The sequence below is a fragment of the Sinocyclocheilus anshuiensis genome, unplaced genomic scaffold, assembly GCF_001515605.1.
Source record: "Sinocyclocheilus anshuiensis isolate Anshui unplaced genomic scaffold, SAMN03320099.WGS_v1.1 scaffold534, whole genome shotgun sequence".
Taxonomy (NCBI): Eukaryota; Metazoa; Chordata; class Actinopteri; order Cypriniformes; family Cyprinidae; genus Sinocyclocheilus; species Sinocyclocheilus anshuiensis.
The window spans coordinates 1213600-1229502 of NW_015547712.1; the positions used below are offsets into that span (position 1 = coordinate 1213600).

Here is a 15903-nt window from a genome sequence, read left to right on the forward strand (position 1 = left end):
ACACATACACATACACATACACATACACATACACACACACACACACATTTACAATTATTTATAAAATACATTTCTAAAAATGTTTTTCTAAAAAAAAGAATACACTTATATATATTTGTTATTTTAATTAATGAATTAATTTATTTTACCCCCAGAAATTCACTTATGGTAATCATTATTTAGTTTGTGGCCATTTCTACTCTCTCTGACCTTACAGCAGGCAGTTTTTCGCCACTGACTTTCCTTTAAGACTTTTCATGTAACTTCATCTTGAACTTTGATTATTTGTGTGTATAAAATGGGTGTGTGTGATGCTTTTTAGCTATGTTTTCATGCGATACCTGTGTTGGTGAGGTGGGCTCCAGACGGTAGTAACCAAAGGGTCTGTTCACACCTCTCTTTTCAAAATAGGTAACATCACAACCCTGTAATGAAATCACTGAGATCAGCTCTAGCAGTAGTGTTAAATATCCCAAATTCAACAGAATTTGATCTAAAAAAAAAACGACGATGGCTTCTTTAGTTTGGACGAGTCGTTTGATTCTCTCACCTGCTCATTGTAGTCGTTAGCGTCGACGTCGTCGCTGTTGGAGTGTCCTCCGGGACTCTGCACATCGATCCCGTGACTCTCCAAGATTGTGGCTTCTTGGAAAAAAGACCCTGTCATGAAACATCTGAAACTCTTTAAAAACCACTACCACAACAAACGAACATTAGCAAACGATTTACTACTAGTAACCGAACCGGTAAACGCCTGACTGATTTGAACATGTTTCTTCATCAAGACAAAGTCCTTACTATATATAAATCATATATAAACTAAAAATAAAACCATAATAAAACTGAAATAAAATATACAATTTATACATTTTAAAATAAAAACTTTTTCTTCTGGTTGCCAGAGACACATTCCATATTTTTTTCACATGTAGTTTTACTTGATGTACTAAAACAAAAACTGAAATAATTAATAAAAAATATAATAACATAAAAAAAAAAACTGGTAAAAATGACAAAAACACACAACAAAATAACTATAAATATAAAATGGAAAATAAAAAATGTTTAAGGAAAATATAAAAATGAAAACAGAAAATATTACCAAAAACTACAATAGTATCTCCGATATAAATCAACTAAAATACGGTACCAATATTGGCCCTCCTCTTGATCTCTTTGCGTCGGTTGGCAAACCAGTTGTAGACTTTCAATGATGTGACTCTTTCCAAGTCAGACAACTTCTTTCCTAGGCAGGAAAGATTGAAAGGTCAAAGATGATTGCGAAAATGCAAATACAATGTAATTTGTAGTGCAATAGATATCCACCCAACCACACTCCAGCATTTCTACCTGGTTTCTGAATGACAGCGTTGCAGGCGTTGGCGATTTCTTCTCGTTTGGCTTCATCTGGATATTGATTATCACTGAAATAGCTGCAGAGAGAACAAAGTGTAAACATTGTACAGTTAGCTGGACTAGCCTGTTTTTGACATGATTCGAGATGAAGTGCATTTGATGATAACAGATTTTATTCCTATTTTGAAATGTTTTTGAGACATAAGATGGGGCCGTTTTCTGTCTCACCTCTCCATCACAGCAAGACATTCCTTCCTCCAGGTGAATCGACTGCCTCGGCGCAGACGGAAGCTTCCAGGGGCGGAGCTTATGGGGGGCGGAGTCTGACGCCACTCCATCTCATCCAGAGATACAGGGGTGGGCCGCATATTTAATGTGGCACCTGAAAATATAAATAAATAATATATACACTACCATTCAAAAGTTTGGGGTCAGTACGTTTTTTTATGTTTTTGAAAGAAGTCTGTTGTGCTCACCAAGTCTGCGTTTATTTGATCAAAAATACAGTAAAAACAATAATTCTGTGAAATATCATTACAATTTAAAATAACTGTTTTCTATTTAAATATACTATAAAATGTCATTTATTTGTGATCAAAGCTGAATTGTCAGCATCATTACTCCAGTCTTCAGTGTCACATGATCCTTCAGAAATCATTCTAATGTGCTGATTTGCTGCTCAAGAAACATTTCTGAGTATTTTCAATGTTGAAAACAGTAGCTGCTTTTTGTGTGTAAACCATGATAATTTTTTTTTTCAGGATGAACTGAAGAACAGCATTTATTTGAACAGCCTTCACTGTCAGTTTTGATCAATTTAATGTATCCTTACTAAATAAACATACTAATTTATTTACAAACATTTTTTTTTTTTTTTAAATCTTACTGACCCCAAACTTGTGAATGGCAGTGTATTTAAACATTTTAGCCTGTAATTGGGTTCAACCTTATCTTTGTACATTTATCAACCTACAGTAAAACAAGCAAAGTTCGTTAACCTGGCGTTGTCTTCTCCAGCTGGTACCAGCGATAGAAAGCTCGTTTCTTCTGTTCGCTGAGATCTGAGCCCTGCTGGAGGAGCCAGTGAGAGATTCTGCTCTGACTGATGCCTGACGCACAGAAAGACAAAACAAATCAATAACAAATGAATGCACAAGTCAGACAATAACAAAACAACAGCCCATCTTACACTCAGAATTGTATTTTGGTTTAGTAATTACGGTTAAATCCACTGCACATTCTGTCCTCGCTGAAAATAGAATGCTGTAAAGCGACAAAACCTTAGTTAATCAGAACATATTGTTTAATATAAATCTAAGTGATACAGGATTGTGAATAATTAACTGCATTCAGTGGCGAGTGGCAAAATTGGAAACCAAATTTTGATCCATACATATGTTTCAATGAATATTACAGTTTCAAAACAGCATCTGGTACATGCTGTCGATTACCACAGACAATCATTTTGAATTGTGTAAATGCTTCAGTACAAAAGTGTTAATTAATCTGTGAAGTCAAAACCCTCTAGCAGTGGGACTACTATTCTTGACAGTTGAACTTCCTGTGGTTTGCAAAGACATGGTCAGTAAGAGATTCTATCAAACTATAGGACATTATTAAAGACAAGACGGATAACACTGCATAGCCTTCACTAAAACAATACAGATTAATACTAATGGTTATTCATTTGTGAGAAGTTTTCTGTCTTTTGTTGTTTGGTTAGCATTAAAAACACAGAGAGCAGCAGGTATATTTGGCTGGTGTCACTTTGAAGACCTAATGCACAGAGCCAACATATTTGACCATGGTAATGTTCACTGTAGGCAAAGCCATTGTTTTTTAGGGGCCAAGCACCGAATGTGCGAAGGCACCTATTGTATCCGTTGGCGTTCTTCTTCTTCCGTTCTTGAGTCTATGGCAGCCCATAGAACCGCTTGCGGGAAAGTTGTGAAATTTGGCACACTGATAGAGGACAGTCTCAACATTGACCATAGCAAGTTTGGCGTCTCTAACGCAAACTCTGTAGCGCCACCACTTGTCCAAATTTTCACTCATGTTTATGCTCACAACTTTTGAACCGCAAGGGCTAGAAACAAAATTGTTTCCTCTGATTCCTTGGCTCAAGGCGATTCGATCGTCATTTTCCGTCGATTAGTCAAACCGTTTTTAAAAAAACACGCAAACAAATGTTACGTAGCACTTGTGAAAATAGATGTAAGGCTTTATCTCCTCAACGCTTTATTGTATTCAGACCAAACTTGGTCCATCTCATCACAAGCATGACCTGAGGTTACATGCTGCGTTTGGGCGCAGCACCACCTAATGGTCAGAAGATATGAAAAATGGCTATTTATGCTCATAATTTCTGAATGGTTAGGCCAAAAATCAAACTGGTCTCTTTAGATTCGGTGCAGCATGCCGAGTTGATCCATACCCAATTTTCCCATGTCAGCCATTTTGGGTGTCGGCCATTTTGAATTTTGTCGAACTTCCTGTCCGCCATTTTAATTTGTTGAATACCTACTTTTTTCGAAACTCCTCCTAGACCGTTGGTCCGATTTGACTCATCTTCAGACCATGCTGGCAAAAAGTTATGGATTTCGTGTCGATATACAAAACGGTCATCATTCAACGCATCAACGAATTTGCTGGAATGATGCAAAATTGCGTCTGAGACTGTATCTCTGCAAAGCTTTGACATATTGACACCAAACTTTGTATGTGCCATTGTCACCTCACACTGACCATGCCACATCAATTTGGTAACATCGCCACCTATTGGTGAAAAGTGTTAAACCAATCATTAATCATTATTAATAATAATAATTTCCCAAAAATGCTTATAACTTTACATTACATTAGCCTATTGTAATCAAACTGGTCTCAAAACATTCCTTGGGTCATGCTGTAGATGTAGATACCAATTTTACCATAATCGGCAGAACTTTCTGTCCACCATTTTGATTTATGTTTAAAACATATTTTTTCTAACTTTTCCTAGACCGTTGGTCCGATTTTCACCAAATTTGATTCAGATCATCTTCAGATCATGCTTGCAAAAATTTATGGACTTCGCGTCGATAGACAAAACCGTTTTTGTATAGCGCCACTACAAATTTGAGGCATGATGCAAAATGACTCTGAGGCTGTATCTCTGCAAAGCTTTGGCATATTGACACCAAACGTTGTGTGTGCCATTGTCACCTCACACAGAACACACCACATATATTTGCCACCTATTGGTCAGAAGTGATAAGCCAATAAATCATATTACTAGTGTTTGTATTTATGATCTTTCTGCCATTTTGACTAAAATAATCTTTAAATAGTTTTAATTACTCATTGCTGCAGTTGGTCTGATGCTTGCTTCTGTAGTGCTTGGCCCCGTAATTGCTGCTTGCAGCTATTTTTTTATTTTGTTTTTTTTCTCAGGCACTAGTCAATTTTGAGGTTTGGTCTATTTTGCTTCCATAACATGTCTTCTTTCAGATTAGTGGTAGCACTAGTCAGTAGCACTTAGACCAAATTTTACCATTTTGTTCATAACTATATTCTGAAGGTTTGTTACAGAGGGGTTTGTTACTATATTATTTGACTGATATATATTTAACATTTTATTCCCTTTTTTTATGGCTGTTGTATTTTCTGATTTATGTAGTGATAAAAAATCCCCTCTGTAAAAACCTTTAACTCTAATATATAAAAAAAAAAATAAAAATAAAAAAAAAAAGAACAACAGAATAAGAAGCTATTTTGAACCTGGCTTTATTTAATGTTCAGATTTCTTTTCTGATAATGTATGCAAATTATCGTATTCAGTAATGAACCATGAAAATGTACCATAATTTTTCATTGAAATATATAAATATGAATACATTAATTATACCTAATTATACCTACCTAGTGTATTAACTAATGTTAACAGATACCACTTTAAAATTTCAAAATGTATTGGTAAATGTTGAAATTAACCTTCTTTGCTTCTCTAGCAACAGCCAGAACCCTGAAAAACTGGGTATGTATTTTTGCAGATAACCGATTGTTCCAGCAATTAAAAATCTTAAAAACATGTGCAAATATGACTAAACAGTGTGCAAACTTGACGCAGTTATGGCCAGACAACTGTACGAAGCATGTTTCTTGCACAGTGTGTATTTTTATGTTTATTACAGTGCTATGTCCTGCCCCATAGACTTACATTGTGCATTTCTGCAATGATTGCTGCCGGTTGATTGAACATGATAGATGTTTTATGAATTGGGGTAATAGGGTGACGATGGACTGACCTGTGACCTGAGCCACCACAGCCTGCGAGATGCGTCTGTTGCCCAGAAAGGCTTTGATTTCCTCCTTCACCAGGGTGCTGTCTCGCCTGCACACATCACAGGATGCAAACATGACAGCTGCAATTCAACACCACAACATGACGTCTGTGAAGATTCAGTTATCAAACTCATCACAGAAAGTCTCCGAGCAAAATTACCCTGCTTACAACCGGTAAACCCAACCACACACCACCAACGCTAAATTCAGGACAGGTTTAGAGAGTTTAACTTTTAGAGTTTTTTTAGTTTGAATCGGCTTTTACCTTTGACCCACAACAGTGAGATATTTTTTTTTTATATTTAGATTTTTTAGTTTGTTTGTTTTTTCTGTTTTCAAATAAAAAAAAAAAGTCTATATAGTTTTTATTAATTTTTATTTAAGTGTTAGTCATTTTATTACATCCAATTAAATTGCAGGAAAATTAGAAAGGTTTCTCTGGCTTACATATTACATAATTAGCTTACATAAAATAAGTTTCCTTTTTTTTTTTCCGTCATCTCAGGGCTCCAGACTTCTAAACTAAAATGGTTGCACATGTATGTAAAAATAAATAAATGAATAAATAAAACCATATTAAAAATTATTATTAAAATTGCAATTTATAAAAATAATAAATGTATGTAATATTACTTACAATCTAACTGCCTTTTAAAATATTGGTCAACCACTAGTAAAAAAAACAAAACATAAAAAATAAAGTGCAGTACATACTGTATACTCCCTATTATTAAAAAAGGAACTACAACAGTATACAACAAATATTTTGAATGTTAATATACAACATTGTTGGCACATTATTTCAAAATGTTGCATGACTGAGTGATTGATTGAGTGCAATAAATCATCTCAGCTTTGTTTTTTAATAATTTTGTTGTGTGTTTTTGTCATTTTTATTAGGCTAGTTCTTGTGTTTTTATGTCTAAGCAGTTTTTATTAATTTTTATTTCAGTTTTAGTATTTGTTATTTTAATAAATCAAGTTACACTAAATAAGAATGAGAATGGTGCTAGCTGAAAATTTTATATTTTATTATTTTTCATTTCAGTTTACATTTCTACTATTTCAAGTAATGAACATTTTCTAATAGTTAGTATTTTTAGTTGTAGTTAACTATAATAACCCTGACTGACTGACCTCATGAGCTCCTCCACCTTGTCGTCTATATCCAGGTCCTCCTCTGACCCCTCCAGCCCATACGATCTCACGGCCGCCGCACTGTTCACCGGGTAACGGTTTGGCGACAGCTTCCCATTGGGCGTCGCCGCCAAAGCGTCCCGCCCATTCTGCGCCATGGCAACCAGAGAGACCGGCGAGGGTAAGACGGCGGGTGGAGACGTGGCGTAACTGTTGCTGGGCGACGGCGATAAATTACCGTGGAACTGCGTTTGCGTTGCTGTGGAGGTGGTGGAGGAGGTCGCCATGGTGGCATTGCTAGTGTTATTTGAGGTGGGTGTAGTGCTGGAGGTGGTGCTGTTGGTGGCGTTGGAGTCCGACGGACCACGCCGGCTGAACTTGTCCCCGTGCTCGCGGTCGAGTCGCTCCAGGGTGTCCAGCGCGTGCACGATCTCGGGTTTGGTCATACCTGTACGCCGCAGTCTCTGCAGCAGGTCGATCTGTTCGATGGTGAAGCGTGGCTCATCTGTGTAGTGAGACATTCTGATGGGACACAGAAGAAAACGTTATAGAACACAATGCACATCAATCACATGTGCATCAATGGCTGCTGTGAGAAGAAACAAACAGATGCTACATTGAGAACAGACAGTTGCATACTGACAACAACTAAGCATTCTGGTTCATTCATCTCAGGGCTCCACAATGCTACTAAACTGGTCACAAACTAGTAAAACAAATATAAAGCTGCTGCGCAGTACTACTATTTAAAAAAGGAAGTATAACAACAGTATGCAACAATAAATATTTCAGTCGTTCTTCAACATTGCAACTCAGGTTTATACTTGATATATTAAAATGTGTATATATATATATATATATATATATATACGGATGATGTTGCTTCTAGTTTGTTCATAAAATAAAACTAAATATAAAAAGTTAATCAAATAAAAATGTTGTATAAGATTTGCAACTTTATTATAATATTTATTTATTATAATATTATAAAATATATATGTAATAAAGATTTTAAATATAAGTGTCATTAAAAAGAACACACAATATTGACCAACCAACCACTAGTAAAACAAAAACCTAAGAATTCCCAACAAACAGTGAGTCAAAATGTTAAAAATAATGGGCTTTGTTGTTTTTGATTCATTCATCTCAGGGCTTGCTGTTATTATTATATAAAATTTGCAACTTTATAAGCATATTTTGTATAAATATTCTTTAACATCTAATTGCCATTATTGAGGAGTCATTATTCAATAAAATCTTAAGAGTTTAAGTCAGTGCACTGCAATTCAGCACATTTGCACAATGCAACAACAAACAATTAAATTACTTTTGAGACTGGTACTCTTTAATAAAAGACTGACGCTCCTAAATAAAAGACTGGTTGTCTTTCAAAAAAAACTGATTCACAAATGACTCTCAAATGCATTAGTTAATGTTTATATGGTTTGAATCAATCCAATGACTTGCTTACTGAACTGTTCAGAGCTTATGCTAAGTTAACAGCTTAGTTTAATAGTCATTTGTTTTTAGTCTGGAACTGTGTCACATTGTCAACAGAACGTCCAGTGCGTTGCATTGTGGGATACAGGTTGTACATTTACTTGCTGTGCACAGCTTATAAGAATAGTATAATTCTATAAGAATAGTAGGAAGGAACAAACCCGGAATTCACTCAAACATGTCAAGACTTAGATCCTACGACAAACGAATTAATTATCATAATTTCAAGTGCTCCGCCATCTCATGGCAGCCGAGTTATGATGATAAAAGCAGGATTCATCTGACCTACTTAAAATTCTGTTTATCCAAGACGGCTTTCATCAACAAGCACGAGCAATTACTGTCGCTGTTGTCAAGGAAACCATACCACCCAATGATGGATGGAGTTTATGTAACTCCAGATTAAAGCGCAGAATGCAAATACGGAGCATGCTTTGTTTAACCTTCTAATCTAGAGCACATGGTTTTATATTAAGCTAATGGTTACGCATAGTCATACTAATACCAGGTAGTAATAGATGACTAGCCAACCAGGTTACAGGATACAGGTTACATTTTAACTATGTTCTTCTCACTTGATCTGCACGTAAAACAGCTATTTTGAGCAATAATAACAGCGATGCTTGACTATTAATAGTCTTTATTTTAGCTTTGTTACAGCAAAAATGAATGGGAACGACTGGCAACACAGCGGCCTTGTGGCAACAACTCTTCTAACTTAACCATCCCAGTATCACAGCTGATTTGCTGTGAAATTCCTCACTGGTTTGGGGTTTTCCATTATACCAGACCTATTATATTTACACAAGTTAACAGTTAACCTTACACCGCTGGAGCCAAAGCACTCGCCGCTAAAAAAAGGGCTCAGCGAGCTCTTGTACAGCATAATTGCTTCCACTTAGATCTCAGATGATCCTTATAAAAGTCTGTGATAGGAACATGGCAGCCGCTGTGGGTTTCTAAAAATATATCACCGCAAGGCTTTTGACTGAGGCAGAAATTGTGTGCGATGAAAGATACAAAACACTGTCGCTGTCTTTTGTCATGCATGCGATCCTCCTCTGACATCTCTTAACATGCACAGAGGGTCTCACCCATAAGCCCTGCTGCATTAGTGATCATGTGGCATTAAATACTGCAGGCGTTCACTGCAGGGCTCTTTATATGAGGGCACAGCTGCAGAGACTGCAAGTCAAGGGTGCAGTCCTGCACCGCATGCACACGTGCATCAGCTCATCTGACTGCATCCACACAAGTCAAATGAGTTTACTGAGAGCTTTAAATAATAATCCACATGAGAATCCATGCGCCCTTCTTCTTTTCATTTAATAACTACTGCTTATGGAGACGGGGTCATCGTGAAACGCAAAATTAGACTGAATTTAGCAGGATGGAAAATGTGTCTGATGGTTTTTTGCACTATTAAAACTTGACATTCCAATATGTTGGCTGTTTTTACAATGCTCTCCATGTTTGGTTTCCAAAACCTAGCAACAAACAGTAGTGCACGGCACGCTATAGTAGACTTTGTGTAAATAATTATTAATTTCATTAATGGTTATAGAGGTATGATTTGGCACAAGTTTTTTGACTTAAAAGTGTACATTTAACCTTTAAACCCTTCAATATCTAAAACACAGCAAGTTAATATACATTGAAACGGGGACAAGATGCGTTTTAACAGCTTACTTGCTTATTTAGGTGTTGCAACAGACTTAACCAGGAGCTTCTATAAATAGTAGTGTGCATAAAAAGAAGAAAGAAATCTTTTTCCATGCATCTGAACGCTCCTCACATCCTCTGACAGATACTGGAAACTCAAGTTATGAATGCAGATCACAACAAGTCCATGCAGCAAACACATGATCTATGAGGATTATTAGCAAATCACTTTAGTTTAACTTCATTTCCATCTATGCATTGCATATCAAGGGGCTTTGGTTGACCTTCAAAGCCCAGACTTTGTTTTTAAGATATGTATTTTTTTCCTAATGCATGTCATATGATAGTGATAAAAGCACAGATATACGCCCATCATCTCTGTGCATGAAAACTAACAGCATATCCAAAAAGACCGCCAGCGTGCAAACGAAATATAAACATACATATATGAAACAAGCACTTATTAAATAACAATTCAAATGAGACAAACGGGGTATTTCAACCTAACGTTATATAAACAAAAATAAGTTTTGCATGACTCATCTGTGTCCTGACCTTTGCAAACAGACAACAAAAGGGCTTAAAATAACACATGCATAAACAAATAAATCTCAGCGAGTTATTCACATGATTGTTTATGAATATTCATTAGTAAATATGACAAATATGCACCAATAAATACACGAGTTAAGCACTTTCACACTAGGAAAACTGGCTACATAACTAATTGAGTGACTGTTATATTACTATATAAACTATCTAGACATGTAAACAAGCCTATATAGATTTAAACTAGACATATATGTCGATTAAAACTAAATCACGAAGCTTGCTTTAACAACATAAACAACACGAACTGAATTATCCAGGCGGCTAGTTAGCTTAGCACGAGCCAGCACAAAACTGACTCTCCTCAAGGATAAAATCACATTTCTTACCTGGAATGAGGAAAATACACAAAATCTCAGCGCAGCAGATCATTTAATGCGCTCTGTCAGGCGATGAAGATGATATTTTATGTGATGTTGAGAGGAAGACTCGCACTGACTGACTGACTGACTGACTGACTGTCTTTGTCTGACTGACAGCAGCCGCGGTGACGTCACGACGCACGCTGACGTCACGACGCAAGCCTTGGGTCGACTTGGGAAATGTAGTTTATCACGAACACGCCTCCATAGTGAATATGATTGTCATATAGATAGATAGACGTGTTTCTTTTGTTATATTTCAATCAGAGTACAGAAAAGAAGCGGCGAGGCTTCGGGAGATAGTGTGAAAGACGAAGGTTTCCTTAAATTAACTTTATAATACGTAAAAGTGTGTTTAAAGTTCATTTATTTACATAAACAGTTGCTTGAGGTGATGGCATCTGAGGAGGATTTAAACATGGACATGATATCTTCAGGTACACTTCAGGTTCTTCTTTCATTAAATGAGAATAAAAAAGAAAGAGTGTTATAAAAAGTTACTAGGGATATTTCCCTGCAGTGACTATAAATTGTCCCTAGTTTTTATCATTAAATGTATGTGAAACCACTGTTGTTGTAATTTCGGCCACATCTTAAACCACTGATATTACCAAAGAAGTTAAAGTAAATACGCTAGAAATGTACGTCCTTGAAACGGAGCTTTTCGAAACAAATCAGTTAAACTATTGAATCGCAAAATGATTCACTGTTTCAAAGCACTCCAATTGGATCGCGTATCGCGAATCATTTGATTGAGATTGGGACTTCGGAGCGGGTTCATGAATCATTTGATTTAGATTGGAACTTCGGAACGGGTTTACAAATCTTTTGATTCACATCGGAACTTCAGAGCGGGTTTGCGAATCATTTCGCAAATTAGATTTGTGATACGCACTTCTAAGTCCCAATCTAAAATAATGGTTCACGAATCATTATTCAGATCTGGACTTCGGAACGGGTATCACAAATCATTTGTTTTAGATTGGGATTTCAGAGCCCGTATCACAAACCATTTGATTCTGTTCGGGACTTTGGAGCGGGTTTGTGAATCTTTTGATTTAGATTGGAACTTTGGAGTGGGTTTGTGAATCTTTTGATTCAGTTCAGAACTTCTGAACTTCGGAGCGCGTATGCGAATGGTTTGAATCAGATCGGGACTTTGGAGCACTTATCGTGAATTATTTGATTCAGATCGGGACTTTGGAGCACTTATCATGAATTATTTGATTCAGATCGGGACTTCGGAGCGGGTTCGCGAATCTTTTGATTTAGATCGGAACTTTGGAACGGGTTCACTGATCTTTTGATTCATATCTGAACTTCGGGGCGGGTTCGCAAATCATTTCGCGAATTGAAATATTTGTGATACGCGCTTCGAAGTCCCGATCTGAAATGATGTTTCGCGGATCATTATTTAAAATGGGACTTCGGAACGGGTATCGCAAATCATTTGTTTTCGATCGGGATTTCAGAGCCCATATCACGAATCATTTGATTCAGAGTGGGACCTCGGAGCGGGTTCGTGAATCTTTTGATTCAGATCGGAACTTCGGAGCACAGATCGTGAATCATTGGAACTTCGGAGCGGGTTCATGAATCTTTTGATTCAGATCGGAACTTCAGAGTTGTTGTTTTTTTTGTTTTGTTTTGTTTTTTGTAAAACCATGGTTAATTGTTGTAAGGGATGTGTTGCCAGGTTAAAAAAGTAATACATTTACATCTTAAGAGGACACATGGGATGAATATAGAGATACAGTTTTGATCGGATTAAAATAACTTTGGATAGTTTCCATATGCTGGTCTAGATCAGCTCTGAATAAAGAAAAGAGATTTTTGTTTATGTATGTGAAATTATGTATGTATGTATGCTGTTGTGTCCCCAAAAATGTCAAAATCAAATCCACGCCTAATTAGATATTTGATAACTCCAAAATAAAAAAACACAACCTTTTTGTATTTTGTTTGTCAGAGCAGCCGGTAGAGTGCACTGTTTTACACTGTTAACTCTAAATGGATGGTCAGCCAAATGACAATGAAATCTCTGTCCAAATGAGCTCTGTATCGCATGAATGACTGTTCTGTTTCACTGCTGTACATTAATCTACATATTATAACTCTGTAAAATGAAATAATATGCAGGAATGCTTCAGTGCAGCCCACAGTCAGGGCTAAAGATGATGTAAACTAGCATTGTGTTGTTGTTTATGATGTCTTGTGTTGTAGATTGACAGAAAAACAGCATTCGCGTGACCAAGATTGACAGATTTACATCTGTGGGTGATGCTGTGCATGGTTGTAATATATAGCATTTTTTTCTGGACATTTCTTGACAGTTCATTCAGGTAACACACTCTTCTATGCATCACAGTTCACTCAGATTTCTGTGCCTTTACTTACAGAAAAGTACTGTGATGGTAATGAGGTACAGATGTAATACCATTTTTTTTTTAAATTACGAATGATTACTCATGTACCATTTGGTATTTACATTGCACTTAACATACCATTTGTTATTTGCATGGTTCTATGAAGAATAGCATAGTATTATCATGTTACCATAAGCAAGACAACAAGTGTTGTTGCCAAACAGCTTTATAGAAACGGCTGTAAACACAAGCCTGTTTAAATGACTCTGTGACATTTCTGACACTTGTGTGTCAGTGTTTGTCATGACATGCTGTCACGCTTGTGGCACTTTTGCAAGACTTTGCCAAAAAAAGGCAATAACTGTGTCTTAATTCTGCAGGCTTTATGTAGTCAAAGGTGTTTGATTATTTTTTTTTGTTCACATGCTTCAGCTTAGGGAGTGAATCTCACAAAAAAACATGTATTGGTCACAGACACAGTTTACCCCCAAATCAGAAGCAAAACAAAAACATATTAATGGAATGATACCTATTTTAAGATCAGGGCTTCCTAAATTCTCATTATCATAAATCATAAAAATCTCATTCTGATTCCTGTAATCATCAGGATAGCATCAGGATATTTTATTGGACATTTTGGAATTTCCAGTGATGATCCTAATACAACAATACTAATAAATCTAAATATGTATATTATAAATATAAAAAAGTGTATTTTTACTATTTTCAGTTTTCAGGATGTATGAATATTTACAAATACATTTTATTTTTGCATTGTAGTAATAAGAATAAGGAGGTAAATTTTGTTTTATGCACATGTATGTATGCAAAATGTATTATATATATATATATATATATATATATATATAATTAAAATACATTTAGCAGACATGTGCATAAAACAAAATTTGGACAATTACAGTCAGTAAGGTTGGTTTTTGAAAGAAGTTAATTCTTTTATTCAGCAAGGATGCATTACATTGAAAAGTGACAGTAAAGGCATTTATAATGTTACAAAAGATGGGCTGAAATGTGACCTGGATATGTTCTTGACAGATTCACTCTGATATGCTCTCAAATATTAGTTTTTGTCCCTACACCGTTTTCCCTTCAGCCACCAATGTTTGATCTACCTGACACAGAAAGTTCATTTCTATCCCACTGACTGCTCGGGTAGTTATGACGGTCTTTTCCTCATTTGGCAGAATACCGTGGTCCAGCTGTCAGCAGGGTTCACAGACGTCTGTTTCAACCCCCTCAGCTGCTAAACGCTACGAGAGACTGAGCGCATGAGTTAAAATTAGCTCTTAGTCAACACAGAGCTTCACGGGTCAGGACATAAAGGAGTGAGGGGTCTCTTCAGATGCTCTAAACTGTCTCTGCGTACCGTCTTTCCCTCATCCAGGACGTTGAATGGGCAAAAGAAGTGAGCCGGATTCATATCAACCAGATCTGGCCATCTCTGCCTCCCTTCTTATTGGTCATTCTTTCTCTCTCTTTTCTCAGTCATTCTGCTCGCTCAGACTTGGATAGAGGACAATACAGTTCTCACAGACTGTTAGTGCTCGGACCGTCTCAGTAGGAACAGAAGACAACATAAAGACCGGACCACAAGAAGGAGCGTCTTTGTGATGGTTTATTCCAGGAACAGATGGACATTAAAGTGGACGTTTCTTTTGATACGTTTTTGAAGTCTTCGCTGACTTTGACACAAAGTCATCTGTGAATGGATACCTGTAACTTGGGACCATATCAAAAAGGTATGTTGTGTACTTCTAAAAAATGTAATTTTAAGTTTTTATCATCAATATAGGAATGGTTATTATGCTTTTAATGGCAGATTTGAGTGGTGGTTTTTGTAAACCTGTTGCTATACTGTATATGTACATAGTTATTTGTGTGTGTGTGTGTGTGTGTGTGTGTGTGTGTGTTTAATATATATAAAAGAAACTGAAAGACACAAAATAAGAAAAAGAAATAATTTATTACTTATTATTTCAAATAACATTGAAATATTTTATTTCAAGTAACGAAAATGTTTTGTGTGTGTGTGTTTAATATATATGGGTGTGTGTGTGTGTATTTAATATATATTGGTGTGTGTGTGTGTGTGTGTGTGTGTGTGTGTGTGTGTGTGTGTGTGTGTGTGTGGGCCGTGGGCCGTTCTAGGGCTGAAAGGATGAGGTCACATTATTTGTAGCATCTATAGTATATGGGTGTGTGTGTGTGTATTTAATATATGTTGGTGTGTGTGTGTTGACATATGAGGACACAAATTTGTATAATGACACGGGTATGACATAGGTATTACAAGGAGAAGGTGATTTATGAGGACATTGCCCCATGTCCCCATATTTCAAAAGGCTTATAAATCATACAGAATGAGTTTTTTTGAGAAAGTAAAAATGTAAAAAAGTAAAAAAATAAATAAAAAAAAAGTACCCCTTACAGGAAAAAAGTTTCCTGTAAGGGGTAGGGTTAGGGTTAGGGGTAGGGTTGGTGTAGGGCAATTGCACATACAGTTTGTACAGTATAAAAACCATTACGCCTATGGAATGTCCCCACTTTTCACAAAAACAAACCTG

General features: G+C 36.3%; 2 protein-coding genes across 4 annotated transcripts in view; one reads left to right on the top strand and one right to left on the bottom strand.

Moving 5' to 3' along the window:
* The window catches only part of LOC107704071 (homeobox-containing protein 1-like), a 12415-nt gene extending 1378 nt beyond the window's left edge, over nucleotides 1-11037 (bottom strand). Inside the window, exons 1-9 of one of the 3 annotated variants that reach the window (XM_016506915.1) lie at nucleotides 10920-11037; nucleotides 6817-7338; nucleotides 5643-5728; nucleotides 2355-2465; nucleotides 1585-1738; nucleotides 1351-1433; nucleotides 1151-1246; nucleotides 551-642; nucleotides 342-425 (exon numbers count right to left, since the gene is read on the bottom strand). In XM_016506915.1, the coding sequence (XP_016362401.1) occupies nucleotides 342-425; nucleotides 551-642; nucleotides 1151-1246; nucleotides 1351-1433; nucleotides 1585-1738; nucleotides 2355-2465; nucleotides 5643-5728; nucleotides 6817-7337 (1227 nt within the window). In that variant the 5' untranslated portion in view covers nucleotide 7338; nucleotides 10920-11037. Of the gene's footprint in view, nucleotides 1-341; nucleotides 426-550; nucleotides 661-1150; nucleotides 1247-1350; nucleotides 1434-1584; nucleotides 1739-2354; nucleotides 2466-5642; nucleotides 5729-6816; nucleotides 7339-10919 lie in introns of all 3 variants that reach the window. The other 2 variants (XM_016506914.1, XM_016506913.1) reach the window with 2 other exon arrangements.
* Nucleotides 11038-13216: 2179 nt separating this feature from the next.
* Nucleotides 13217-15903, top strand: part of LOC107704072 (filamin-A-interacting protein 1-like) — a 33731-nt gene continuing 31044 nt past the window's right edge. The window contains exons 1-2 of the mRNA XM_016506916.1: nucleotides 13217-13294; nucleotides 14524-15078. The gene's annotated coding sequence lies outside the window, so the exon portion shown is untranslated. The remainder of the gene's footprint in view (nucleotides 13295-14523; nucleotides 15079-15903) is intronic.